This window comes from Oncorhynchus masou, chromosome 3 (genome assembly GCF_036934945.1).
Source record: "Oncorhynchus masou masou isolate Uvic2021 chromosome 3, UVic_Omas_1.1, whole genome shotgun sequence".
Lineage (NCBI taxonomy): Eukaryota > Metazoa > Chordata > Actinopteri > Salmoniformes > Salmonidae > Oncorhynchus > Oncorhynchus masou.
This window is the reverse complement of record NC_088214.1, coordinates 24,636,491-24,663,662: the sequence shown is the minus strand read 5'-3', so window position 1 is coordinate 24,663,662 and position 27,172 is coordinate 24,636,491. Positions and strand designations below refer to the sequence as shown.

Genomic DNA, 27,172 nt, shown 5'->3' with positions numbered 1-27,172 from the left:
CGTTGGACTAGTAACCGAAAGGTTGCAAGTTAGAATCCCGAGCTGACAAGGTACAAATCTGTCATTCTGCCCCTGAACAGGCTGTTAACCCACTGTTCCTAGGCCGTCATTGAAAATAAGAATTTGTTCTTAACTTGCCTAGTAAAATAAAGGTAAAAAAATATATCTTGCTCAGTCTCTCTATCTTCTACACACTCTCTGACAGGCAACGCAGGCTTCCTGCTGATCTGAGGGAACTATACCATACTACTGTCTGCCCAGGCTGTTCTCTTCCCATCATGGAAGATGAAAGAATACTCATACAGAATACAAACAACTGCCCAGCCACAAGCACCTACTGTACATCAAAACTGTATAATGGCACAGAACACCCACTCCACTCAGCTTCTGAATAGACAGGAGTCAGGATGGATCAACTGTAGCCATAGTCCAACCCTCAGCAACTGAATAATGTAAGTTCAGAATCCAGCAAACACAGCTAGACATACAGTATAGGTTATACAGAATCACATAAAAGTTCTTTAAAATAGGAGACTAACCATAGTTGTTTTAAAAGGCCTGTGTCAACAGTACTGAGAGCAGACAAAAACAGAGGGCATTTAGCAGAGGAAATGTCATTTTCCAAGGTTATTTATTTAGTTTTATCATGTAAGAAAATAAGACAAAGCAACATTGTTCTACTCCTTACATTTTTCTTTTCAATGGCACACAAGGTGAAATTCGTACACATTTGTTTTTAAACAAAACAAAACAACCAATAAGACAACCAATAAGATAGGAATGATATTCAGTAGTACTTAAACATTTTATAATCTTCTTTTAAATATCTCTGGACAACACCAATGAATGGGAAAACTAGAGCGTGACTGAGCATTAACAATGGTACAACTTGGTTGGCTTGATTTGCAAAGCTTAAAATGTGTTCAAACAAAATAGCTTCTCCCATGAGCTACATATTATATCAAATGTCTATAAACGTCAACATATATGTGTTGCTACCTAAAGATGACAGAGAGTCAGAGCTAACAATGTACAGATGAGGAAATGACAGGTATCGACACACTAAGTGCTGGACAGTGACAATGTGCCTTGAACCAATGTTAAATGAGAACCTCCGAATTGAATCATCCATTCTCATGTTCTTATTTTGGGTTTGAGTAAGGCCTTTTTGAACAAAAACTAATCTGAAATTGACGAACAAAACACACCAAAAGAGTTGGCATTTTCGCAGAAAAATCGAATTAACTGGTAAACCACAAGCGGCTGAAGCCACGTTATTTTCTGTGAATAAATTCTATTATTTTATCATTAACATCATTCGTAGTTCTCTCTTAAGGCTTGGAATGGGTCCCCACAGTTGTAGTGCTTGGCTGAACTACAAACGGTTTATAGGATAGTACAGACCAGCAACATCAAACTAAATAAATCACAAGTAGTTGCATTGCATTTACAGAAATGGTCTCAATACATTTTGGCATTCAAATATTGGTGGATTAAAAAAAGTATACTTTCTGATTCGTAGCCTATAGTTTGCATTAAAGGTCAGTACATTCTCCCCACAGTTGATGGATGGAAGGAAGACTTGCATGAGTTCACATTTGATCTTTCCTCTCCCCATTAAGCAGAATATTGAGAAGGTAAGAAAGTACCGGGATGTTTAAAAGGCTTGGAGTTCGAGGACTTCAGGAAGGAACTGAATACTTACTGAGACAAATTACACAGTTAAGAGAGTATAGGATAGTGTCCACGGTGACTGGATGAAATGTACAATTAGACAATACAATAGCACACATAGCTCCTTTATGTTTGCCAGTCCTTCTTAATCTCTTGGCCTCTATATAAAATAGAGCTCTAGTGCCCTCTCCAGGCCTGAAGGGTCTTTGCTGGAACCTGCGAGTCACACCCCACGCCTTGTCCAGACACTACCCCATCACTTTAAATCACAGAGCCCACTTGGATGCTACGTGGCAAAATATGTGCACAGATCACACATCCACAGAGATCAACAACTGATAAGACATCATAGGAAGACTGGACAGAGTGAATGAGGCTGGCATCAGATGTTAGCGGATTTGTTCTCATACTACATCGCACGACTGTCCTATGCCTACCTTTTACATACCGCTTCTACCTCAGGTAAGAAACACAAGTTAAATGTGAAAGTGGCATGCAAATAAGAGGAATAGAAGTTTTTATTTTTTCCCCAGCCACCACCAGTGTCCAATGGCTTCTCTCTCTCCCTGGAGTAGGTTTGGTCACTGTACAGTCATTTAAACACATTGTAACAACACTGAATTAAAATCTTTCCCCTCTGCTTCTTCACGCGGCTCCTACACAGCACACACATTCTCTCGTACTTGCACATACAATCATTTTACCTAAAAATGCCTTGGATGATCATTTCCAGGAAGTAAATTTACATTTTTGCTTTGCCCTCTCTCATCACTGTTAAATCACATCAAAGCTCCGTTAATGCATCCACAGCACGGGCCAATACGCCACTCTACATAAACAGCACATGGAAGGGCACCGGGTGACACAGAGTGAATAAAGAGAAGCTTTGCCTGCAAAGCTTGGGAAGGAAGGAGGAACACATTTGGTGAAAATAACAGTAGTTTGACGTGATAAAGATAGCTTACTCAGAATGGTCTGTATGACACATGGTTTGTTAGTGTTCTTGTTTCTTCTGATTCTTGGGATTGCAAGTCAACATGCTGACATAACCAGTCAGACTGGCAATCCCTTACTTTCCTCTCTGCATGGAAAAAAAGAGGAGGATAGGGTGGCCCAAAAATAGGCTAAAGTTTCAGGTGTTGACAAGGCCTACTTTAACAGCAAGCTAGTAGTGTTTAGTCTGCCCTCATAGACCCTTGGGTAAAGCAGCCTTAACAATAAAAGCAGGTATACAGTTACAATTAAAACGTTTCACAGAGCACTTGAGTAAACAATATCACTGGAATGATGAAAGAAGGTGGACAAACAAAATAACTGCCAAGAATTGTATGTGTTAATAATAAGTAACAGGACACCTGCCATTTTCTTTACTTCGGTATTATCACTGGCGCACAAGATATCTGGCCGTTTAGCCTGTCCAGGGTTGTGCCCTCTAAGGAATGGAGGGGAGAGGAAATGAGGGCTGGCTGGGGTGAGTTCTCCAGTGGCAATAATAGTGGAGAATGGGGGGGGGGGGGGGGTTGTTACTCCCTCTTGTCCGCTGCTTTGGCCTGCTCCCTCTGGATCATACAGCGACGCACAATGCTGTCGAAACTCCCCAGATAGAACAGAGCAATGGTCCGGAACAGCCCCATGGTTACAATCTGCACAGAGATCAGAGGCCACATTAACAATTTGGGCTCTAGACAGTAAGACAGTTTTGGGACAATCTATTATTATGTTATAACTATAGAATTGTCATATTTCTATCTCTATGGTTACAATAGATGTGTAGTAGATACAAAGTGGCTTTGGTAAGTTGATAGTTAAGGTTCCTTTTACACATGTTTACGAAAATAGTCATATTTGGGGTGTGTTGTAGTGAGACAGTGACAGTGTTGTTCCTGTCCTGTCGTGTAGTTACCTGCTGGAGGCCCTCTGTGATGGAGGTGACAGGTGACATTCCACAGGTGAGAGCTGAGAGCATGTAGCCGTCAGGCCCCACAGAGCTGTTAAAGTTCCCCTGCTGTGGGGGACACAAAGACATGACCGTCAGAAAAACTGCTCTATCACACTTTTAGAGAGCAAATTCCTCTGTGTTTCTGACTATAAGTTATGTATTGATGAAGGTTTTTATGTAGGCCTGAGGCCTGGTGAATTTCATAGTGACATTTGCTGAGAAGGCAATGTCTTACCACTGCATCCTTGACAACGATCTTAGCCACCTGCTCTGGCTGAGTCACCCCAGATGTCTCAGAGATCAGCCTAGTCTCTAAAGGCTATGGAAGGACAAAGAGACAAAATATAACTTGAGGCATTAGAATAAAAAGACAAAATATGAGAGAGTTTACACTTTCCCCTTGTCATGAGGAGACCCACCTTTGTCCTATTCTCCTCTGCTAGTCCTGGAGTGTCAGTGTCAGGGGGGTAGGCCACCGTTACATAAATGTTATATGGCTTCATCTGCAGGGACGAGTAGAGGAAAGAGTGCTCTCAGCCTTAAAAGACTTATGTCAAATTCTCAACATAAAATTTGGATATTGGCCCCCAATGTGGGCAGGAAAAGGAACAATTGGATACTACTCACCTCCATCTGCAGGGACTCAGCCAGCCCACGCAGGGCAAATTTGGATGGAGAGTAGGCTGTGTAGCCGAACAGGCCGATCTGGCCAGCCTGGGAGGAGATAAACAGTATGCGTCCCATCCTACGCTCCTTCATTGTGGTGATTACAGCCCGTGTGGGATACACACTGCCCAGGTAGTTCACCTCCATCATACTCTGTTATAGACAAGGGAAGGATTCCAAAAAGTAATGAATGTATTATTATTAATAAAAAAGGTATATTACTACTCATAGACTGAATAATATACATACTATCAAAGAGTATTCACTTGAGAAAAAACAGCCTCCTAACATGGTAATTGTTATATTTCTGAGCAGTTTCCATGGTAATAGCGTTTCTATGGGGTGAGGTCTAATGACTTCAGACCATTAACGAGGCATGTGACCAGCATTGGAATGTCAGGATGAGAAGGAACTAGCTAGCAGCACCAGCACAGCCTAGCTCCCTCCAGGAAATCTAATTAAGTACATTAAATACATTAGGATGTGGGGAACACACACACAATCACATTTTCCATTGGTCATGATTATTATCTTAGTATCAGAATAATCCCTTCATGCACACACACTCGCAATGTGTACACACAACCTAATTTCCCTGGGTCATTATTGCGGTATTGGTACCATCCCTTCACTGTCAGAGAGTGAAGAAACCTGCCACCTCTTCAGCCTGGAATTAAACCTCTCATTCTTTCACTGCAATTAAATCTGCAGCAGACCTAGACTGCAACCGAATCGAACCTTCTGGCTCACTAGCTGCCTCTAAACTGAAAACTGAACCCTTAGTTCCACCTTGGACAGACATCAAACCCTTTGAATCTTCAATCTGGGAAACATCTTGTCTCATTGCCTATTCAGAGTTAGTTTTAAATTATGTTCATTTTGGCACAACATCAAGGTTTTCTGAGGCACACACTAAGGAGTTGGGTTTCTGCGTTCTCCCTTCCAGACCTGTCGGTCTATTCCCCTCATTAGTTACAGTACTTACTCTGAAGCGCTCCACCTCCACCTCCTCAAACTTCCCAGAGAAGGATGTCCCGGCACAGTTCACCAACATGTCCACCGGACCAAGCTTTTCTTGGCACTAGATGGATGAAATTATATTGACATTGATACTTGCAGAGAATTATTATAAAAGTTAGGAATTGATATGATGGAAAAGGCCCCTACCACTTGTGATTTACCTGCTTAATCACACTTTCCACCTGTCTGTAGTCCTTGGACACGTCAACTGATATGCAGAGCACCACCTGAGTGGAAGAGGAATACAAATACCAAAACAGTCAGCGGTCAAGTGAGTTGCTAATGAGATCATCCAGGTCAACATTCAATGATTTGCTTGCACCCCCCCAAAAAGCAAGAACAACAAAAACATTGTCTTTCTTCCACATTGTCCCAAAACATGTACTGTAGCAACGATATACATACCTGCTTGTCATTAATGGCACATTTCTCCACTTCTTTTTTCGCTTGAACCAATTTACTCTAAAGGAAATTAAAGAATGATTGATAAATGTGCTGACTGAGTGATGCTCTGAAATATATATATACACACAATACACTTCAAAAGTTTGGGGTCACTTCGAAATTTCCTTGTTTTTGAAAGAAAAGCTATTTTTTTGTCAATTAAAATAACATCAAATTGATCAGAAATACAGTGTAGATATTGTTAATGTTGTAAATTAATATTGTAGCTGGAAACTGTCGTTTTTTAATGGAATATCTACATAGGCGTACAAAGGCCCATTATCAGCCAACACCACTCCTGTGTTCCAACAGATGCCTCACAAGTCATAAACTGGCAGCTTCATTAAATAGTACCCGCAAAACACCAATCTCAACATCAACAGTGAAGATGTGACTCGGGATGCTGGCCTTCTAGGCAGAGTTGCAAAGAAAAAGCCATATCTCAGACTGGCTAATAAAAATAAAATATTAAGATGTGCAAAAGAACACAGACAGTGGGCAGAGGAACTCTGTCTAGAAGGCCAGCATCTCGGAGTCGCCTCTTCACTCTTGATGTTGAGACTGATGTTTTGCGGGTACTATTTAATGAGCTGCCAGTTGAGGACTTGTGAGGTGTCTGTTTCTCAAACTAGACACTCTAATGTACTTGTCCTCTTGCTCAGTTGTGCACTGGGGCCTCCCACTCCTCTTTCTACTCTGGTTAGAGACAGTTTGCACAGTTCTTCATAATTTCTCACATGGATTAGCCTTCATTTCTCAGAACAATAATAGACTGATGAGTTTCAGAAGAAAGTTATTTGTTTCTGGACATTTTGAGCCTGTAATCAAACCCACAACTGCTGATGCCCCAGATACTCAACTAGTCTAAAGAAGGACAGTTTTATTGCTTCTTTAACAGTTTTCAGCTCTGCTAACATAATTGCAAAAGGGTTTTCTAATGTTCAATTAGCCTTTTAAATTATAAACTTGGATTAGCTGACACAACGTGCCATTGGAACACAGGCGTGATGGTTGCTGATAAAGGGCCTCTATACGCCTATGTAGATATTCCATAAAAATTCTGCTGTTTCCAGCTACAATAGTCATGTATAACATTAACAATTTCTACACTGTATTTCTGATCAGTTTCATGTTATTTTAAATGGACACATTTTTTTGCTTTTCTTTCAAAAACAAGGACATTTCTAAGTGACCCCAAACTTTTTAACGGTAGTGTATATAATTATAAGATTGTGTACGCCTAAATTGGGAAATGTAGACGCACACAAAGACATTTTGTAGACGCACTAGTGTTCCTAAATAAAAGTTCCAGGTCACAGCAAAATATTTAGCCGCATATACAAGTAAAATGGTTGCTCTGTAGAGCCCTGCAAGGATGTTGATTTCAAGTGGATTTCTACTCACCTCGTCTCTTGCCACTAGTGTGATGAAGGCTCCTTGTCTGTAGCACTCCATAGCAATGCTTTTCCCTATTCCACTGGAACCTCCAGTGACCTGTGGGTTGAAAGGTGGTGGTAGGTGAGAGAGGAGGGTCATTCCCTTAAAAAGTTAAATACAAGGGATGGTCCCCTAGGGTCAAAGTCCAACTTACAGTAAATACAGTAGGTCATTAGAATGTTGCTTTTTTCCCAAGTTAGTACATGTGTTTCTGCTAAAAATGTGTAGTCATTTCTATGAAATTGAGTGTCATTGACTGGCTGGCCTACTTATTGCCATACTAGAGTTTTCACTTTAAGCTTGCAACACGTTGCAAAAGACAATACATTGTCAACTCTGTTACAAGCTGTTAATTGTGGGCGTGTCGTACTTGTAGATGATCTGCTGCGTACAAGCGCCTTTACTTACGAAACACCTTCACCTGCAACACCCTATACAATCTACGGTGCAATGGTTATGCAATGCAACGTAGCTAACATAGTACCTTGTTTCTAACTAGCACGTCTGAATATGATACCGTTGTCTAGCTAGGACAATGAGCACTTACCACGACGTGGGCCCCATTCAATTTGAGAGGTTTGGGGCTAATCAAAGGGGATATCATGTATAACAGCAACACGAAGGCAACGACGAATGCAACAACGACTAGAAGCATAATGAAAGGCAAAAGGAGCCACCAGGAACTGAAGAAAAGCCAATCCGTGATCGTTGAACTCAATTCTTCCTCAGAGGACATGGGTGAAGCTGGCTGTTCGGTTAGCTTCTAGACTCAGTAGGAGCGAATCGCGGGGGCTTGCCCTTTTCAAAAGGGGTGGCGATTAAACACAGAGGAGTTTTCTAGCAGTATATTTGGCAGCGTGTCAGCGGGTTTACTTCCAGGATAAAATGCCGTGGTGGACCTTGGATCTACGATATTTTCCTGCCTAGCTGCAATATGAACCAAAACAACTCGTATTGTGCACTTTGAACGGATGCGACAATTTGACCACCGTTCTAGGTATTTGTAGTTTTTAAACCATGAAGCAAACTGCCACCTAACCGAGGTTTGCTCATATTAAGGACAGCACTTCCCAAAATGCAATGGTGTACTTCCTTATTGTTGGTGCACCCATTTTATTCTACCGACATAACTATCTCCATCGCCAGATCTTGATCTGTCAAATTAGATATATTTGTTTATTTAACTAGGCAAGTCAGTTAACAGTATTATTTAGTGACAGATAGGCATTTGGAAAGATTCATCTGAATCCTCAACCTGGACCACGAGACAATACTTTGTTCATTAAAAAGTCAAAAGTTCTCAATATTACTTTTATTTACATATGCATGTTCCACTCACTGATATATACTGTATCATTCTCTACACTTTTATAGTGAGTTAAAAAGATAACACAAGATGTCCAACACTTTGAAAGATTTGTCTTCGGAATACAATCTCTATAAGATAAGAGTTTACATGAAATGTGCAAATATATTACATTTCAATACAACGATGACAAAACACAATATAGCTGTGCCTCTGGATATCAACTTCCACATTTTTAAATGAACCAAATAAAATAACGTATATGTTCTTACAACCTAAACTTGTTTCAGAAGGCACATGGTGCGCATTGCCACGTCTTAAAACGTAGTACTGTAAGTTCAAGCGAGCTGCATTCAACCAATGCCATAACAAAAAAGGACATGATGCTGTTATGTGCCTAAAATGTCAATTTCAGGTTACCTCTACAATTCCATTCACAAAAGTATCAGCCTCGTTTCTTCAGCACTGTTAGACAGTGTGACTGGATCTCCACAAGGCATCGCTTTTCAGTAGTTCATGTTGGGAAGATAAGCAATATGTAACAGGGAAATGTGGATGGTCAGGGGGAAAAGTACTGAATCCTAGTCTATAAGGTGTCTGGTCCAGTACTTTTGGTGATCCTGACAGTTTAATCAGAATGACAATGAACAAACCACAGAGTAGCCTTCTTGAGAAAAAAAGTACATATACACAATATGTCCCAAAGTAGTTTCCACCCCGATTGTTGTCGGTAGTTCTTTTAACCCTAGCCGAAGCCCCACAAATATCTTGTGCATGTAGAATGACATACATTTGCAGTGCTTCAGCGACCCAAACCCATGTCTTTTACACCACCTTGAGACTACAAAGGCTTTGAAAGTACAAATGGCATGCATTTTAAGTTTCATTCTCTCCAGACCAAAGAGCCATACATCTCCATAAAGTATCTACTATAAAATGAGTTCACTCTTGTGTACAAAAATAAGTAGAGTATATGGGTGTTTACAATGACAAGTGAGGAACAATTTGATTGATGGCAAGTGGTACTTGAAAACTGAGCTTAGATATTTATTGGGGAAGTTAGATAAGCACTCTGCACAATAAGCAGCATCTTAATTTGGTTAACAAGCTTGTATCGGTAACTCGAATCAAACTCCCATTGACTTGAAAGCATGACATATGCAAATGTTTGAGTTGAGCATTGTTCTCAAGTTAGGATTCGGGCTAAGATGCTGTAAAACAGATTCCACAGAACATATGCCTATGTAACACCAAGGTTCTTAATTTCCATGCAGCGTTCCATCCACCAATCAAGTCTACCTCAGACATCTTGCAGCAGTGAAGTGATCCGTAATTCTTTGGACATGGGGGGCATCTAAAAAAATATCCACCTTTGTTTAACCCTTATGTGGCCAATAGTCAAGCTCAGTAGAGCCATAGAAATTGACTTAAATGGGGATATTGGTTCTAGTAATTCTATGAGTAGAGCAGTCATGTGGCACACTTCTGATGAGCCAACAGAGCATGAAGGGGAGAATGAACACTTTGATACAATCATAATATTTGTTTTGGTAAAAAAAAAAGCACATTTAGCCCTCCTGTCCAAAGTCATCTGTGAATTTTCTCAGTTTGTCCAAATCATGATCATTGACAGTTGGCTTCGTGCTGGACAGGGACCTCAGCATGTCAGACTACAAAGAATAAAGAGAGACATGATCAAGGGTTATTCAACAGTCTTGTTTTCCCAAAAACATTACCATTGAGAAAGAGAAACAGATAATTTTGCACACTCACCATACAAACGACTGGCTCACACAGCTTTTCCCCAGGGACCTCCATCCATGTCATCTCGACGCCGTTCGGGTCTCCCGGGGAGCACGGGGTCAAAAAGTCATCTACCAGGATATTGGGGTTGTCTCTCAATGGCCCTCGTACCTTCAATAACAAACACAATTTATTGTGTTAAAAATAACAAAACTCAATAGAACAATGGCATATCTTGATATAAAGATTAACAGTGAAGAATACACAGACATTGTTAACTGGTCGTCAATATGGCGCCGTACCCGTTTGAAGTGAGTGGCTGATTGAACTTTCCTGACGGGCTGCATAAGCGCATCTCGGACGATGACGCTGATGTCGGCCCCCGAGTACCCGTCTGTCTTCTTTCCGAGGGTGACAAAGTCAGCGTCGTTGAGGCTGGTGGGGGTGGTGCCTAGGTGGAGCTTGAACATGAAGGTGCGGGCGTGTTCCTCTGGCAGGGGGATGTAGATCCTCTTCTCAAACCTGAGATAAAAGTTCCAATGCAGTTCTCAATATCAAATTATTTCTGGGTAACAACTAAGTACCTTACTGTGATTGGTCAAAAATAAACAAAAATGGCTTATTAGCAAAGAGCAATTTCTCAAGCAAGAATTTTGCTAGGACTGTCTGGGAGTGTTCTGAGTGGAGAGAAGGGCAGTTGGTGGTTCTGACATTTTGTCAGTCAGTTATTGCCATGGAAAAGACTGCCGGTCACACGATAATTGACCATTAATTAACAAACACGTTTAGCATCTCCGGGCCTCCACACATACAAGCTGCTGATGTGCGCCCTTGGTATCGTCTATATTTCAAAAAGTCTAATAAATCAGTTAAATATACACCATCACAATAAATCCATTACTTTACGTAGGTCTAAAGAAACATTATGATATGAAGAAAATGGATTTCAGAAGAACAGAATATGAGTTGGCCTGCTGCATGTTATCTGGCTATGCTCCATGCCATAGGCTTGTTCATTTAGCAGACAGGATATTTTTTATTTATTTTATCTTTATTTAACTAGGCAAGTCAGTTAAGAACAAATTCTTATTTTCAATGATGGCCTAGGAACAGTGGGTTAACTGCCTGTTCAGGGGCAGATCGACAGATTTGTACCTTGTCAGCTCGGGGATTTGAACTTGCAACCTTCCGCTTACTAGTCCAACACTCTAACCACCGCCCCGGGTAGCTTAAGTCCAGTGCCATTATTTTATATTATAGGACTTCATAGTAAGAAGAATCCAAAAGGAAAGGAGTAGGTGGCCAGTACATTGCAATAAACTTGACTCAACTACTAACAGAATATATTTACAAAATAATGCATATGGGAACAGCCAGCATAGTGCATCAGGATGCACAACTGCAATGCGTTTTGACTACTAGTCTTCCTCAGGCAGCATTCTGTGAGAAGAATATAACAGAACTTAGCTGAATAAAATAGAAAGATAGATATTTTTCTGATTCCAGAGCGAGAGTGTGCATATGAAGTGGCTAAGTTGAGCGTAAAAGTGAAAATTTGAAACAGGTCCTATACGCTAGATTTACAGTTATTTGACAACTTCAGTTGTGAATGATACAAACCATAGAATTCCTTTGAAAATCAATATATTTGGGCTGTATGATGAGACTATAGGCTATTGAGGATATAAGAAAGTCGCAAAAAAAAGCAAGCTCTGTTCCTTGCCTCAAGCTGCACATGCTGTTCTCTCATCAAGTGATCATACTTTCACCCATCAGACTATTCTCAATTTAACCTGGTCTTTACCAATATGTTAAATGAGTTGAGATTTAGAATTATCAAATGGGCAGGAACAGGGCAAGAGAAAAAAAGACATGCAACCTTTGAATAGCGAATGGAGGCCACATTCCCACTGGTTCGTTTCACTCATGTTGGGTAGGCTACTCCAGGTATTTTAGAGTGGTACAGGTGATATTCCACCCAAACTCTGTATGCCATGAGCTCTCCAACTCTGTTCCTGCAGCTACCCAGTGCTTAATTTTGGAAACCAAGTGAAATCTGTTCAGGAACATCAATAGAAACATGTTTCATTAAATTGTTGACAGCTCCTCCCTCTGCGCGCTGGAGAACGGAACGGAGGAGAGGAGATGGAAATGCATGGCAGCGAGAAATTCTCTAGTTCAAAAGGTCATGTGTCAGGCTATTATAAAAAAAATACCTATTTTATTGGGCACATACACATGGCTAGCAGACGTTAATGAGAGTATAGTGAAATGATTGTGCTTCTAGTTCCGACGATCAACATAAAATACATTATAATTGTTGGCTAACTCTGAATTTGTTTAATTTAGGCTAGACCAATTATGGCATGAAAGATATCTTAAATCTGCATTTTTTAAAGCTAACATGCATATGGGTGTTTTGAATTAATCATAACCTTAGAAAGCACTGTCCATTTTGTTGCGTTAGGCTTTGAAACAACATCCACAACAACCATATTCTCCACTTCGTTTCAACCCGTTTTTGAACTTTCTGCAAATTATCAAATTAATCAAATTTATTCAAATTAAAAGCACATACAAGCATTTGATGTGATTTTCAATTTCATTTGCATTGATGTCAGAGTGGTTAGAGGGACAATAGAGCCCTGAGTACTAGGCCATTAGCGATCTGATGATCATTAGCGAGTTGGGTACTATCTCCAGAGTGCATAAAAGGAGATTACCATGACTCAAATGTCACATAGAATTTTACTGTGGTCATGACTGCCTGTAATGTGGTCAACGCAACAACCCTAGTGGGGAGGTGGAAAACTGAAAACTAGCTGTCATTGGTGTGTAGTTTGTATCTCCTTTTATTGTATTGGTCTATCAACGATTTACCGACTGGTGATGTCACCAGACAGGCCAACACTCCATCCAACCAAAACAGGCTGACATTTCAGGCAGTCTTTTCAAACAGCTCTTACACTAAAAAGGTCCTTATCATAATGTTCACATTATTATTCCAACCTCATAGGTGTGGAAAAATATATAAAATCACAAGGAAATCACATACTCTACAGAAAGAAGAATACATTTACATCCCATACAGGGTAGATCTGAGCAGCAACATAAAGATAAGAAGCAGTGCTGCTGAGTCACAGTATTCTAACTTCAGAGATTTCACATTATTATCATCCAAACGAGTTAAAGCAGGGTGGTACATCTTACCATACATTTGTAAGGCTGTTGTATCACAGTCAATAACCATAAAGGACAAGTTATTTGGTACACAGTTGAGAAGGTAGGCTAAGCCAGTGTGAGACTGTCATTACCGTCTTCTGATGGCAGAGTCCAATGTCCAAGGGATGTTGGTGGCCCCTAATACCAGTACCCCATCGTTGTCATTCCCCACTCCTGAGGAAGAATATCTTATTAACATTTCAAAACCAGTTTAACTTAATATGACCAAAACACCAATACAGTCCACTATAATCTACATACACACACACACAGTTTGGGTACACCTACTCATTCAAGGGTTTTTCTTGAGTTTACTATTTTCTACATAGCAGAATAATAGTGAAGACATCAAAACAATTAAATAAACACATTGAATCATGTAGTAACCCAATTTGAGATCTCAAAGTAGCCACCCTTTGCCTTGACAGCTTTGCACACTCTTGGCATTCTCTCAACAAGCTTCATGGGGTGGCAGGGTAGCCTAGTGGTTAGAGCGTTGGACTAGTAACCGGAAGGTTGCAAGTTCAAACCCCCGAGCTGACAAGGTACAAATCTGTTCTGCCCCTGAACAGCCAGTCAACCCACTGTTCCTAGGCCATCATTGAAAACAAGAATTTGTTCTTAACTGACTTGCCTAGTTAAATAAAGGTAAAAAAAAAAAAAAAAAAGAGATAGTCACATGTAATGCATTTCAATTAACAGGTGTGCCTTCTTAAAAGTTAATTTGTGAAATTTCTTTCCTTCTTAATGTGTTTGACCCAATCAGTTGTGTTGTGACAAGGTAGGGGTGGTATACAGAAGATGGTGAAAGACCAAGTCCATATTATGGAAAGAATAGCTCAAATAAGCAGAGAGAAATGACAGGCCATCAATACTTTAACACATAAAGGTCAGTCAATACGGAAAATTAAGGACTATGAAAGTTTCTTCAAGTGCAGTCGCAAAACCCATCAAGCGCTGTGATGAACTGGCTCTCCTCAGGAAAGAAAGACCCAGAGTTACCTCTGCTGCAGAGGATAAGTTCATTAGAGTTACCAGCCTCAGAAATGACAGAATTCAAGTAAAAGACACATCAACAGTTCAGAGGAGACTGCATGAGTCAGGCCTTCATGGTCAAATTGCTGCAATGAAACCACTACAAAAAAGGACAATAAGAGACTTGGTTGGGCCAAGAAACACAAGCAATGGACATTAGACCGGTGGCAATCTGTCCTTTGGTCTGATGAGTCCAAATTTGAGATTTTAGGTTCCAATCGCCATGTCTTAGTGAGACGCAGAATAGGTGAAAGGATGATCTCCACATGTGTGGTTCCCACCGTGAAGCATGGAGGAGGAGCTGTGATGGTGGTGACAATGTCTGTGATTTATTTAGAATTCAAGGCACACTTGACCAGCATGGCAACCACAGCATTCTGCAGCGATATGTCATTCCATCTGGTTTGTGCTTAGTGGGACTATCATTTGTTTTTCAACAGGACAATGACCCAACACACCTCCAGGCTGTGTAAGGGCTATTTGACCAAGAAAAAGAGTGATGGAGTGCTGCATCAGATGACCTGGCCTCCACAATCACCTGACCTCAACCAAATTGAGATGGTTTGGGATGGGTTGGACTGCAGAGTGAAGGAAAAGCAGCCAACAAGTGCTCAGCATATGTGGGAACTCCTTCAAGACTGTTGGAAAAGCATTCCTCACAAAGCTGGTTGAGAGAATGCCAAGAGTGCGCAAAGCTGTCATCAAGGCAAGTGGTGGCTACTTTGAAGAATCAAAAATATATTTTGACTTGTTTAAACACTTTCTTTGATTACTAAACGATTCCATATGTGCCATTTCATAGTTTTGATGTCTTCACTGTTACTCTACAATGTAGAAAATAGTTGTTTTTTTAAACAAACAAAAAACATGAATGAGTAGGTGTCCAAACTTTTGACTGGTTGTGTGTTTGTGCACAATGCCTTCGGAAAGTATTCAGACACCTTGACTTTTTGCACATTGTGACATTACTGACTTATTCCAAAACGGATTTAAAACAAAAAAATCCTCAGCAATCTACACACAATACCCCATAATGGCGAAGCGAAAACAGATTTCGAAATGTAAGCAAATGTTTAAATAAACAATTACCTTAATTACATAAGTATTCAGATCCTTTGCTATGACACTAAAAATAGAGCACAGATGCATCCTGTTTCCATCCCTTCAACTTAATTGGAGTCCACCTGTGGTAAATTCAATTGATTGGACATGATTTTGAACGTTTGGAACCAAGACTCTTCCTAGCTGGCCGCCCGGCCAAACTGAGAAATTGGGGGCCTTTATCAGGGAGGTCACCAAGAACCCCATGTTCACTGACAGAGCTCCAGAGTTTCTCTGTGGAGATGGGAGAAACTTCCAGAAGGACAACCATCTCTGCAGAACATCACCAATTAGAACATTATGGTACAGCGGCCAGACGAAAGCCACTCCTCAGAAAAAGGCATGACAGTCCACTTGGATCTTGCCAAAAAGCACCCAAAGACATAGACCATGAAAAACAAGATTCTCTGGTCTGATGCAACCAAGATCAAACTCTTTGGCCTGAAGGCCAAGCATCACATCTGGAGGAAACCTGGCATCATCCCTACGATGAAGCATGGTGGTGGCACATCATGCTGTGGGGATGTTTTTCAGCGGCAGGGACTGGAAGAGTAGTCAGGATTGAGGGAAAGATGAACGGCGCAAAGTACAGAGAGATCCTTGATAAAAACCTGCTCCAGAACACTAAGTACCTCAGACTGGGGGAGAAGGGCCAGGAAGCAGCAGCGACTCGATCAATAAAAAAGTGGTCAGATGAAGTAGATGCTAAGCTACAGGACTGTTTTGCTAGCACAGACAGGAATATGTTATGGGATTCCCCCAATGGCATCGAGGAGTACACCACATCAGTCATTGGCTTCATCAATAAGTACATCGATGACGTTGTACCCACAGTGACAGTACGTACATACCCCAACCAGAAGCCAAGGATTACAAGCAACATCCGCACTGAGCTAAAGTACAGAGCAGCCGCTTTCAAGGAGCGGGACTCTAACCCAGAAGCTTATAAGAAATACTGCTATGCCCTCCGACGGATCATCAAACAGGCAAAGCGCCAATACAGGACTAAGATCGAATCGTACTACACCGGCGCTGACGCTCGTGGGATGTGGCAGGACTTGCAAACCATTACAGACTACAAAGGGAAGCACAGCCGAGAGCTTCCCAGGGACACGAGCATACCAGACTAGCTAAACTACTTCTATGCTCGCGTCGAGGCAAATAACACTGAAACATGCATGAGCGCACCAGCTGTTCCGGAAGACTGTGATCATGCTCTCCGCAGCCGATGCCAGTAAGACCTTTAAACAGGTCAACATTCACAAGGCCGCAGGGCCAGACGGATTACCAGGACGTGTACTGCGAGCATGCGCTGACCAACTGGCAAGTGTCTTCACTGACATTTTCAACCTCTCCCTGTCTGAGTCTGTAATAACAACATGTTTCAAGCAGACCACCATAGTCCCTGTGGCCAAGAACACTAAGGTAACCTGCCTAAATGACTACCAACCTGTAGCACTCGTCTGTAGCCATGAAGTGCTTTGAAAAGCTGGTCATAGCTCACATCAACACCATTATCCCAGAAACCCTAGACCCACTACAATTTGCATACCGCCCTAACAGATCATGCAATTTCTATTGCACTACACACCGACCTTTCCCACTTGGACAAAAGGAACACCTGTGAGAATGCTATTCATTGACTACAGCTTAGCGTTCAACACCATAGTGCCATCAAAGCTCATAAATAAGCTAAGGACCCTGGGACTAAACACCTCCCTCTGTAACTCAAATCAAATTTATTTATATAGCCCTTCGTACATCAGCTGATATCTCAAAGTGCTGTGCAGAAACCCAGCCTAAAACCCCAAACAGCAAGCAATGCAGGTGTAGAAGCACAGTGGCTAGGAAAAACTCCCTAGAAAGGCCAAAACCTAGGAAGAAACCTAGAGAAGAACCAGGCTATGTGGGGTGGATCCTGGACTTCCTGACAGGCCACCTCCAGGTGGTAAGGGTAACAACACATCCACCACACTGATCCTCAACACAGGGGCCCCTCAGGGGTGCATGCTCAGTCCCCTCCTGTACTCCCTGTTCACGTATGACTGCACGGCCAGCCACACCAACACCGTCAATAAGTTTGCAGATGACAACAGTGGTAGGCCTGATCACCAACAAGACAGCCTATAGGAGGGAGGTCAGAGACCTGGCCGTGTGGTGCCAGGACAACAACCTCTCCCTCAATGTGATCAAGACAAAGGAGATGTTTGTGGACTACAGGAAAAAGAGGACCGAGCACGCCCCCACTCTCATTGACGGGGCTGCAGTGGAGCAGGTTGAGAGCTTCAAGTTCCTTGGCGTCCACATCACCAACAAACTAACATGGTCCTAGCACACCAAGACAGTTGTGAAGAGGGCACGTCAGAACCTATTCCCCCTCAGGAGACTGAAAAGATTTGGCATGGGTCCTCAGATCCTCAAAAGGTTCTACAGCTGCACCATAGAGAGCATCCTGACTGGTTGCATCACTGGCTGGTATAGCAACTGCTCAGCCTCCGATCGCAAGGCACTAGAGGGTAGTGCATACGGCCCAGTAAATCACTGGGGCCAAGCTTCCTGCCATCCAGGACCTCTATACCAGGCGGTGTCAGAGGAAGGCCCTAAAAATAGTCAAAAACTCCAGTCACCCTATTCTCTGCTACCGCACGGCAAGTGGTACCAGAGAGCCAAGTCTAGGTCCAAGAGGCTTCTAAACAGCTTCTACCCCCAAGCCATAAGACTCCTGAACATCTAATCAAATGGTTACCCAGACTATTTGCATTGCCCCCTCACCCCCTTTCCCCTCATTTACACCGCTACTACTCTGTTGTTATCATCTATGCATAGGCACTTTAATCATGAACATATTACCTCGACTAACCGGTGCCCCCACACAATTGACTCTGTACTTGTACCCCCCTGTATATAGTCTCGCTATTGTTATTTTGCTGCTGCTCTTTAATTACTTGTTACTTTTATTTCTTATTCTTTTTTTAACTGCATTGTTGGTTAGGGGCTCGTAAGTAAGCATTTTACTAACGTCTACTCCTGTTGTATTCGGCGCATGTGACTAATAAAATTTGATTTGGGGTGAAGGCTCACCTTCCAATAGGACAACAACCCTAAGCACACAACCAAGACAATGCAGGAGTGGCTTCAGGACTAATCTCCGAATGTCCTCAAGTAGCCCAGGCAGAGCCCAGACTTGAACATCTCTGGAGAGACCTGAAAATAGCTGTGCAGCAATGCTCTCCATCCAACCTGACAAGAGGTTGAGAGGATCTGCAGAGAAGAATGGGAAAACTCCCCAAATACAGATGTGCCAGGCTTATAGCGTCATACCAAAGAAGACTCGATGCTGTAATTGCTGCCAAAGGTGCATAAACAAAGTACTGAATAAGCTAAGGACCCTGGGACTAAACACCTCCCCTGCAACTCAAATCAAATGTATTTATATAGCCCTTCGTACATCAGCTGATATCTCAAAGTGCTGTGCAGAAACACAGCCTAAAACCCCAAACAGCAAGCAATGCAGGTGTAGAAGCACGGTGGCTAGGAAAAACTCCCTAGAAAGGCCAAAACCTAGGAAGAAACCTAGAGAGGAACCAGGCTATGTGGGGTGGATCTTGGATATTTATGTAAATGTGATATTTCCTTTTTATTATTTTTCTTGCTTTATCATTATGGGGCATTGTGTGTAGATTGAGGGGAAAAAACATTTTATCAATTTTAGGATAAGGCTGTAACATAACAAAATGTGGAAAAGCTCAAGGGATCTGAATACTTTCTGAAGGCACTGCGTATGTATGTAAATTGTTCTCTGTCACTCTCACCCTGCATCTGAACCAGAAACTCTGTCTTGATGCGGCGAGCTGCCTCACTCTCGTTCTCACTCCTGGAGCCGCACAGTGAGTCTATCTCATCTATGAAGATGATGGAGGGTTTGTGCTCCCGTGCAAGAGTGAACAAGTTCTTTACTAACCTGGAGAGGAGAAAGGAGGCTCAAAGAAACATAAAGCTGATCATATTATTTTCCCAAATAGACACATGGAGCTGGTGTCCCGCACACAGATTAAACTTAAATCCAGGACTAAAAATGTTTTTTTCCCCAACAGAGAATAGAATCTCTATCGAGTTTGCTTTTTAGTCTAGGACTAGGCTTAATCTAGGCCTAATTTACAACTATTAAAACAGCATCATTGGATTTATATTTACAAATAACCACTAATGTTTCCCTGGATTAAGAGTAAAATCTCACTTTTCACTCTCTCCCAGCCACTTGGACACCAGGTCAGAGGAGGAGATCGAGAAAAAGGTGGAGTTGTTGGCCTCTGTGGCCACAGCTTTAGCCAGGTAGGACTTTCCTGTACCAGGAGGACCAAAGAGCAGGATCCCCCTCCATGGCGTTCTTTTACCTGACAGACAGACAGACACAGGTCTTTGGGAGTGGTCGTGAATAACAGTGGGGAAGAAATAAGCTAAGCTTCTCATTTTCAAATGAATGAACGGTAATAATCAATTGATTCTATACAATGTTGTTGGATAGACTCATTTTCAGTAGGTTCCAAAGGCCCAACAAATTAGCCAATAGTGGAAGTTTCAGCATGTTTCTCATACATTCTGATATTACATCATCATTAATTCTCTGGAGATCTGAGGCAGTAAGAATGCATTACCTGTGAAAAGATGTGGGAATTTAATTGGCAAAATAACAGCTTCTTTTAGTGCCTCTTTGGCTCCCTCTAAACCGGCAACATCATTCCACTTGATGTTTGGCTTTTCCATAACGATGGCGCCTAAAAAAAAAAAACATCCAGTATGAAGGGAACATACAAATAATTTTACAGTAAAGGAAAATATTCAGATACATTCATGTGAAAACCTAATAATAAACTGATTTATTAGACACCTCAACCGGGTGAGGTAAAAGTAAAGTTAAACTGAGCCAAATAACCTCCTATAAAATTGTGTCAGAGCGTTGTAATGCAATTCAAAAGTACAACTTTCACACAGTATGTCAGTGACACAACAAACCTGAAAGTTGGTTTTGGAACTTCTTTTTCTCTGGATCGTCTCCTTCATCGCTCTCATTTCTGCACAATAATAATCCATCTCAATTATGCTGAAGAGCACACGTGTACACAGAACCACAAGATGTTTTTGATCCAACTAATTGACTCATCACATTCCAATAACCCCCCCCACACACACACACACTCACAGCCAAGACTCATTGCATGAGCAAAGACTGAGTGCGCACACACACACACCCTTTGTCGTCAGCTTGGGACTCCTTCACAGGCTTGGCGGGTGGAGCCTTCTCCTTCTTCTTCAGATAATCTTTGAGCTTCTCTGCTCTGTCAAGGTACTCAGCACACTTGGCCCTGATGCTCTGTTTGGCTTTGTCACCCTGGGCTTCATCTGGAAGGAGAGGAATGCAAGGATTGTATTAAATTCAGTCTCAAGTATCTGTGTTTATTTAGAAAATAATCACAATTACAGTAATCCCCCTGGACTGTGTGAAATGGAAAAATGCATTCTGCTGACAAGATGAAAGAGCGGCATGCAAATATCTCATAGTCTTGAAGCATACATTTTACTACGTGTAGGAAGTACTGAACAGCGTGTTGGTATAGACGCAGGGCCTCGTCGTAGTTCTGAGCTTTATCCTCCTGGGCTGCCTTGCTGGCCAGATCTATGGCTTTCTGAAAAACAGAAACGAGAAGGTTATTAAAAAGCAAATACATAAGGAAAGCAACAAATTGAAAGGGGATTAGCTGCAAGAAGTTTGATTTTGCTAATCAGAATTAATTGACTCTTCAAAGCTATGGGACTTTCACTAGGGACAGGGGGACATGTCATGAATTTAATGCAATTGTAATCTTCTTTCTATGAATTCGGTGCTAGCGTTTAATATAATACAAGTAACATAAACACAGAAAACACTTCGTATTCAGAGGAATGTACTGTACATCAAAGCTGGGACCGAGAGACTGAAAAACAGCTTCTATCTCAAGGCCATCAGACTGTTAAACAGCCATCACTAACATTGAGTGGCTGCTGCCAACATACTGACTAAAATATCTAGCCACTTTAATAATAAAAAATTGGACGTAATAAATGTATCACTACTGCATCTTGCCTATGCAGCTCAGCCATCGCGCATCCATATATTTTTATGGACATATTCTTATTCCATCCCCTTACAATGTGTGTGTATAAGGTAGTTGTTAGATTACTAGTTAGATAATACTGCATGGTCGGAACTAGAAGCACAATCATTTCACTAAACTCGCATTAACATCTGCTAACCATGTGTATGTGCCCAATACAATTTGATTAGATTTAAAGGCCTGTCACATCTGCTGCTGGCTTTCACCATCCCTAAAGAGTGGTTATCAAATCAGAGCCCTAATAAAAAAAAGGGGCTTGTCAAAGGTGATAGACCAAATCATCACAAAATGCATCTTCAATGACATGAATCAGCCAGGAACTCCTTTCAACCTGGTCTCAGAGCCTTTCGAATTATTCTGCATTTACACGACATGATCAAAAAAGTATGTGGACACCTGCTCGTCGAGCATCATTAATATGGAGTTGGTCCACCCCTTTGCTGCTATAACAGCCTCCACTAGATGTTTGAACATTGCTGTGGAGACTTGCTTCCATTCAGCCACGAGCATTAGTGAGGTCAAGCACTAATGTTGGGCGATTAGGCCTGGCTCACAGTCGGCGCTCCAATTCATCCCAAAGGTGTTCGATGGGGTTGAGGGCAGGGCTCTGTACAGCACAGAATCATCTAGAATATCATTGTATGCTGTAGCGTTAAGATAATTCCAGTGAAGGGGTAAGGGGCCAAGCCTGAACCATGAAAAACAGCCACAGACCAATATTCCTCCACCAAACTTTACATTTGGCACTGCGCATTGGGGCAGGTAGTGTTCTCCTGGCATCCGCCAAACCCAGATTAATCCGTCGGACTGCCAGATGGTGAAGCTCGATTCATCACTCAAGAGAACGCGTTTCCACTGCTGTCAATGGCGACAAGCTTTACACCACTCCAGCCGACACTTGGCATTGCACATGGTGATCTGGGTTTTCATGGCTGCTCAGCCATGGAAACCCATTTCATGAAGCCCCCCGACGAATAATTAATTTGGCTGAAGTTGCTTCCAGAGGCAGTTTGGAACTTGGTAGAGTGTTGCAACTGAGGACAGAATTTTTTACGCGCTACGTGTTTCAGCACTCGGCAGTTCCGTTCTGCGAACTTCTGTGGCTTACCACTTCACAGGTGAGCTGTTGTTGCTCCTAGAAGTTTCTACTTAACAATAACAGCCCTTACAGTTGACCAGGACAGCTCTAGTAGGGCAGAAATTTGATGAACTGACTTGGAAAGGTGGCATCCTATAACAGAGCCATGTTGAAAGTCACTGAGCTCTTCAGTAAGGTCATTCTACTGCCAATGTTTGTCTATGGAGATTGCATGGCTGTGTGCTACATTTAACACACCCATCGGCAACGGGTGTGGCTGAAATAGCTGAATGCACTAATTTGAAGAGCTGTCCACATACTTGTGTGTGTGTGTGTATGAATACACCACCGGTTAAAAGTTTTAGAACACCTTGTTCATTGTAGAATAATAGTGAAAACATAAAAACTATGAAGTAACACATATGGAATCATGTAGTAACCCCCACCCCCCCCGAAAAAAAATATTTTTATATTTGAGATTCTACAAATAGCCACCCCTTGATGACAGCTTTAAAACACTCAACCATTTTCATCTGGAATGCTTTTCCAATAGTCTTGAAGGAGTTCTCAAATGCTGAGCAATGATTGGCTGCTTTTCATTCACTCTGCGGTCCAACTAATCCCAAACCATCTCAATTTGGTTGAGGTTGAGGGGGGATTGTGGAGGCCAGGTCATCTGATGCAGCACTCCATCACTCTCCTTCTTGGTAAAATAGCCCTTACACAGCCTGGAGGTGTGTTGGGTCATTGTCCTGTTGATAAACAAATGATAGTGGGACTAAGCCCAAACCAGATGGGGTGTCGTATCACTGCAGAATGCCCTGGTAGCCATGCTGGTTAAGTGTACCTTGAATTCTAAATAAAAATCACTGACAGTATCACCAGCAAAGAGCCCCCACACCACCTCCTCCATGCTACACGGTGGAAAATACACATGCAGAGATTCTGTTCACCCGAACCGCATCTCACAAAGACACGGCGGTTGGAAACAAAAATCTCCAATTTGGACTCATGAAACCAAAGGGCAGATTTCCACCAGTCTAATGTCCATTGCTCGTGTTTCTTGGCCCAAGCAAGTCTTCTTAATAGTGTGCTTTAGTAGTGGTTTCTTCGCAGCAATTCGACCATAAAGGCCTGATTCACACAGTTGATGATGGGATGTGTCGGTTACTTCAACTCTGTGAAACATTTATTTGGGCTGTAATTTCTGAGGCTGATGACTCTAATGAACTTATCCTCTGCAGCAGAGGTTACTCTAGGTCTTCCTTTCCTGTGGCGGTCCCCATGAGAACCAGTTTTTTCATAGTGCTTGATGGTTTTTGTGACTGCACTTGAAGAAACATTTAAAGTACATGACATTTTCCAGATTGACTGCCCTTTAAGTCATGATGGACTGTCGTTTCTCTTTGCTTATTTGAGCTGTCCTTTACCAAATAGGGCCATCTTCTGTATACCCCCCCACCTTGTCACAGCACAACTGGTTGGCTCAAAACGCATTAAGGGAAGAAATTCCACAACTTAAGGCACACTTGTTAATTGAAATGCATTCCAGGTGACTACCTCATGAAGCTGGTTGAGAGAATGCCAAGAGTGTGCAAAGCTGTTAAGACAACGGGTGGCTATTTGAAGAATCGCAACTATATTTAGAAATTGTTTAACAATTTTTTGGTTACTACATGATTCCGTGTATAATTTCAAACTTTCGATGTCGTCACTATTTTTCAACAATGTAAAAAAAAAAAGGGAAAATCAAGAAAAACCCTTGAATGAGTAGGTGTTCTAAAACTTTTGACCGGTAGTGTAAATAGTGTAAAGCCGAGACACTCCATTTAGTATGATACTGTTACTAATTACAATTCCTATTAAATGTAAAAAATAAAAATCTAGGTAGCTAGGGTTACATTTGGGAGTTAGGTTAAAGGGTTTTAAGGTTAGGGTTAGCTAAAATGCCAAGTAGTTGCAAGGTTGCTAAAAAGTAGTATGTAGCTGAAAAGTTGCAAATTAGCTAAAATTGTCCATGATGAGACTCAAATTCACAACCTTTGGGTTGCTAGACAATCGAGGTATGTAACCATACCAAACTTAACATGTCATACTAATTTAAGTGTTGTTGTTTTTATTTTTTTATTTTTTACCTTTATTAAACTAGGCAAGTCAGTTAAGAACAAATTCTGAGTTACAATGATGGCCTACCCAGGTCAAACCCGGACAATGCTGTGCCAATTGTGCGCTGCCCTATGGGATTCCCAATCACGGCCGGATGTGAAGCAGCCTGGATTTAAACCAGGGACTGCAGTGACGCCTCTTGCACAGATGCAATGCCTTGACTGCTGCGCCACACGGGAGCCCAAAGATACTGGTGTCCAGTACTTTACTATGTTATTTGTAGTCTATGAGACCAGGCTGCTCATTCAGATAAAGGCCTGCTAAAATTAAAGCACATTATTTTATAAAATGCTGAGGGTATGAAAAATAGTGTTCCAAAGCTAAGATGTTTAAATTAGTGTTTTGAGTGGCCCAAATAAAATGTGAAGGATGTTTTGTTTTTTTGGACTTCCATTTTTCATGTACCCTGAAAAAAAGTATGTGGGGCCAGGAGAGACTAATGCACCGCTTTGTTTTGTTTCAAATGCTACTGCAAAGCTTAACAAAATTATGTGAACAAATCAACTGAAAAACGTGGCGCCGGATATTTGACCGGCAGAATTTTTTGTTAACCGCCATTTGAGAAATTTACTAGACCCATACACATTGGGTGTGTAACCGGATTAGGGCATCCAGCCACGGTGCTCAGTAATGTCAGAAATCACATTTAGATAATGGTTACACATTTTACCTAATTTTGATGCTGACTGCCACATTTACTTTTCCCTCTGGGAACAAGACCAGTAACAAAAAGTAAAATCACCAGCCTATGTCAACCTAATATTGCCCTTAGTAGAAAAGTATACCTATTCTATCGGTGAAAACAAACTTTACTTGTCACATGCGCCGAATATAACAGGTGTAGACCTTACAGTGAAATGCTTACTTACAAGCCCTTAACACTTATTTTTCTTAACTGCATTGTTGGTTAAGTAACAAATCAGCAGTAAAATAACTGTCGCAAGACTATATACAGGGGTACTGGTACAGAGTCAATGTTCGAGGGCACTGGTTAGTTGAGGTAATATGTACATGCAGGTAGAGTTAAAGTGACTATGCCTAGACAATAAACAGAGGATAGCAGCAGCGTAAAATAGGGGGTGGGCAATGCAAATAGTTTGGGTAGCCATTTGATTAGATGCTCAGGAGTCTTATGGCTTGGGGGTAGAAGCTTATTAACAGCCTCTTGGACCTAGACTTGGTGCTCCAGTACCGCTTGCCGTACAGTAGCAGAGAGAACAGACTATGACTAGGATGGCTGATCATTTTTTGGGCCTTCCTCTGACGCCGCCTGGTATAGAGGTCCTGGATGGCAGGAAGCTTGGCCCCAGTGATGTACTGGGCCTTGTGCACTACCCTCTGTATTGCCTTGCGGTCGGAGGCCGAGCAGTTGCTACACCAGCCAGTGATGCAACCAATGTTCTCGATGGTGCAGCTGTAGAACCTTTTGAGAATCCGAGGACCCATGCCAAATCTTTTCAGTCTCCTGATGTGCCCTCTTCACAACTGTCTTGGTGTGCTTGGACCATGTTAGTTTGTTGGTGATGTGGACGGCAAAGAACTTGAAGCTCTCTACATGCTCCACTACAGACCCGTCGATGAAAATGGGGGCATGCTCGGTCCTCTTTTTCCTGTAGTCCACAATCACCTCCTTTGTCTTGATCACATTGAGGGAGAGGTTGTTGTCCTGGCACCACATGGCCAGGTCTCTGACCTCCCCCCAACAGGATTTCTCTGCGTTGTCGGTGATCAGGCCTACCACTGTTGTGTCATTTGCAAACTTAATGACGGAGTTGGATTCGTGCCTGGCTGTGCTGTCATGAGTGAACAGGCAGTACACGAGGGGACTGAGCATACAACCAAGGGGCCCGTGTTGAGGATCAGCATGGCGGATGTGTTGTTACCTACCCCTATCACCTGGGAGCAGCCCGCCAGGAAGTCCAGGGTCCAGTTGCAGAGGGAGGTGTTTAGTCCCAGGGTCCTTAGTTTATTAATGAGCTTTGAGGGCACTATGATGTTGAATGCTGAGCTGTAGTCAATGAATAGCATTCTCACAGGTGTTCCTTTTGTCCATGTGGGAAAGGGCAGTGTTGAGTGCAATAGAAATTGCATCAACTTTGGATCTGTTGGGGCGGTATGCACATTGGAGTGGGTCTAGAGTTTCTGGGATAATGTTGTTGACGTGAGCCATGACCAGCCTTTCAAAGCAC

General features: G+C 42.0%; 2 protein-coding genes across 3 annotated transcripts in view; both read right to left on the bottom strand.

The window, feature by feature from the left end:
- Positions 1-612: 612 nt before the first annotated feature.
- kdsr (3-ketodihydrosphingosine reductase) lies at positions 613-8,159 on the bottom strand. Its single transcript, XM_064936023.1, has 10 exons — positions 7,728-8,159; positions 7,148-7,237; positions 5,705-5,761; positions 5,461-5,526; positions 5,265-5,360; positions 4,241-4,432; positions 4,033-4,116; positions 3,849-3,932; positions 3,578-3,679; positions 613-3,317 (listed from the first exon to the last, which is right to left on the bottom strand). Exons 1-10 carry the CDS (start codon positions 7,914-7,916, stop codon positions 3,198-3,200), a joined length of 1,080 nt encoding a protein of 359 aa, XP_064792095.1. The 5' UTR covers positions 7,917-8,159; the 3' UTR covers positions 613-3,197.
- Positions 8,160-8,477: 318 nt separating this feature from the next.
- Positions 8,478-27,172, bottom strand: part of LOC135513201 (vacuolar protein sorting-associated protein 4B) — a 36,659-nt gene continuing 17,964 nt past the window's right edge. For both annotated transcript variants that reach the window (XM_064936004.1, XM_064936012.1), the window contains 10 exons: positions 21,160-21,271; positions 20,837-20,987; positions 20,601-20,659; positions 20,243-20,362; positions 19,825-19,981; positions 19,400-19,548; positions 13,544-13,625; positions 10,532-10,751; positions 10,260-10,400; positions 8,478-10,156 (listed from right to left, as the gene is read on the bottom strand). In XM_064936004.1, the coding sequence (XP_064792076.1) occupies positions 10,055-10,156; positions 10,260-10,400; positions 10,532-10,751; positions 13,544-13,625; positions 19,400-19,548; positions 19,825-19,981; positions 20,243-20,362; positions 20,601-20,659; positions 20,837-20,987; positions 21,160-21,271 (1,293 nt within the window). In that variant the 3' untranslated portion in view covers positions 8,478-10,054. The remainder of the gene's footprint in view (positions 10,157-10,259; positions 10,401-10,531; positions 10,752-13,543; positions 13,626-19,399; positions 19,549-19,824; positions 19,982-20,242; positions 20,363-20,600; positions 20,660-20,836; positions 20,988-21,159; positions 21,272-27,172) is intronic.

Coding starts and splice junctions, on each gene's coding strand:
- kdsr (XM_064936023.1), bottom strand. CDS start 7,916: ATGTCCTCTGAGGAAGAATTGAGTTCAACGATCACGGATTGGCTTTTC. Junction 7,238..7,727: donor TGAATGGGGCCCACGTCGTG/GTAAGTGCTCAT, acceptor TTCAACCCACAG/GTCACTGGAGGTTCCAGTGG. Junction 3,318..3,577: donor TCACAGAGGGCCTCCAGCAG/GTAACTACACGA, acceptor ATCTCTGTGCAG/ATTGTAACCATGGGGCTGTT.